Source organism: Clupea harengus, chromosome 20 (assembly GCF_900700415.2).
Source record: "Clupea harengus chromosome 20, Ch_v2.0.2, whole genome shotgun sequence".
Classification (NCBI taxonomy): domain Eukaryota; kingdom Metazoa; phylum Chordata; class Actinopteri; order Clupeiformes; family Clupeidae; genus Clupea; species Clupea harengus.
Genome location: NC_045171.1, coordinates 20,870,275 through 20,872,774, shown reverse-complemented (window position 1 = coordinate 20,872,774; position 2,500 = coordinate 20,870,275). Strand labels below are relative to the sequence as shown.

The following is a 2,500-nucleotide window of genomic DNA, read 5'->3' as shown; positions in this document are numbered from 1 at the left end:
ACACACACACACACACACACTCATGAGAGCCCAGCACGGAGTCAATCTCCTAATGACATCGCTCTATACACATAGGCGGAGATCCTGGGGGGGACAGGGGATACGTGTCCCCCCCAACAATCATTGTAAACACAAATAAATAATTTTGAATAATATAGTAATACCGGTATTAAATAAAAGCCAGACAACACAAGCTGTGCTAATTATGAACGTAAAACAATGTGTTTTTTAAGTGTTGAAAAATCATGATCCCCCTATTCCTCAAAGTGGTTTGGTTCACATGCTATTTCCAACGGCCCTGTTTCAGTCAATCAGCCAGTACACTGTCAGATTGTTAGGAAACCAACCGAACCAGCAAAACCTCTACAAGTGAAAGCCAGTGAGTCATTTATCACACCACTTGTTCAACAAACACAAGCTTGTAACATGAAGCCCGAAAACATTTCTGAGTCGTGCATTTGAGTCCTGCACATCACCACCACCCAGTCGTAACAGAGCCCAACAAGGAGTCAATCTCCTGATGACATCGCTCTATTCATACAAACACATACAGTCTCCTGATGACATCGCTCTATTCATACAAACACATACAGTCTCCTGATGACATCGCTCTATACATACAAACACACACACAAGTATACAAACCGTCACAAAACATACACACACCATACATAGCCACCCATGCACATGCATACACACACACCACACACATGCATGTACCATACATACCCACCCACACATACATACACGCACACACACACGTGATGTGTATCATTAGATAAAGATATGCAGAGCGCAGTGTGTTGGAGGTTGTGTCTGTTCCAGCAACGAATATGTGAGTGAGTGTGTGTGTGTGTGTGTGTGCGCGCACATGTGTGTGTGCGTGTGTGTGTGTCTTACCTTGTATGTGTGTGTGTGTCATCAGATAGAGACATGCAGAGCGCAGTGTGTTGGAGGTTGTGTCTGTTCCAGCAACGAACAGGTCAAGGAGCAAACTCTCCATGTGGGAGTCATCAAACGACGAGCCGTCACCTGCCCTCTGAAGGATAAACACACACACAAACACACACACACACACACACACACACACATGTATACAAAAACACACACAGACATAATCTCACCCATGTAAACATACACATACGCATGTAATGACCTGAACACATACTCTCATTCAAACACATATCTTTGTTTCTGTTTAACTCTCTCTCTCTCTCTCTCACACACACACACACACACACACACAGACAAAGACACAACACGTGGGTGATGTGATGTCACATAAATATAAACACACACACACACACACACACACACACACAGAGGGAGAGAGACCCACCTTGTGTATCTCCTGCAGGTAGCAGTCTATCAGATCTCTGGGGGCCGGTGTGTGTGTGTGTGTGTGTTTGTGTTGAGTGATGACTGTCTGCACGTGCTCCCTCAGCAGCTGGTAGTTCCTGAAGACCTTCCTGAAGGGTAGAGGCAGGACCCGCAGCACTGGGGCGATGTCATAGAGCTGACACACAAACACACACACACACACACACACACATATATATACAAACATACCCACTTAGAGTCACACACACATACACACACACACATATATATATACAAACATACCCACTTAGAGTCACACATATACAGTATATATATATATATATATATTATGTATATATATATACAAACATACTAGAGTCACACACACACATATAAACATACTCATTTAGAGCCACACACACACACACATATCAAAATTCCCATTTAGAGCCGGTGAACAGTGCAACACATGGCTAAGAACAGCCAGACAAAGGCAACCAAGAGGTGTAGTGTTGGATTGGCGGTCCTACCCCCCCCCCCCCTTCTAAGTTGTTTTCACCGCACCGTTTCTGTCTGCTCTATTCCAATTTGTGCATCCACTATTCTACCTCGTAAGGCCAGGCTCCCATACACACACACCCCCCCCCACCCCCACACACACATATATAAACATACCCACTTAGAGTCACACACGTGTACACACACACACACACATATAAACATACCCACTTAGAGTCAAACACACACACACACCATTGCCCAGGGCCCGATGGCCAGCTTGTTGATCTCCTCCATCATGGAGATGAGGGTCTGGAAGTAGACATCATCGTAGTCGAAGCGGGAGCCAAAGATGATTGAGCAGATTATGTTAGACGCTGCATGGTGGAAAAGATGCTGAGGGTCTATGGAGCCACCTGAGAGAGAGAGAGAGAGAGAGGGAGAGAGAGAGAGAGAGAGAGAGAGACAGAGAGAGAGAGGGAGAGAGAGAGGGAGGAGAGGGAGGGAGAGATAATCTATTGGGTCTTAAATTAACTTTCATTTAATGTTTTAATCCAAAGTGACTTGTAATGTCGTAAAATGCAAACACATGTGTGTGTGTGTGTGTGTGTGTGTGTGTGTGTGTACCTGCACTCTTCTCCAGTAAAGCGCAGACGTGTGTGTGTGTGTGTATGTACCTTTA

At 44.9% G+C, this 2,500-nt stretch overlaps 1 protein-coding gene across 1 annotated transcript in view; it reads right to left on the bottom strand.

Moving 5' to 3' along the window:
* Positions 1 to 2,500, bottom strand: part of LOC105907219 (cytochrome P450 2F2-like) — a 9,438-nt gene that overhangs the window by 3,433 nt on the left and 3,505 nt on the right. Inside the window, exons 4-6 of the mRNA XM_031557939.2 lie at positions 2,074 to 2,234; positions 1,340 to 1,516; positions 901 to 1,039 (exon numbers count right to left, since the gene is read on the bottom strand). Coding sequence (XP_031413799.1) covers positions 901 to 1,039; positions 1,340 to 1,516; positions 2,074 to 2,234 — 477 coding nt within the window. The remainder of the gene's footprint in view (positions 1 to 900; positions 1,040 to 1,339; positions 1,517 to 2,073; positions 2,235 to 2,500) is intronic.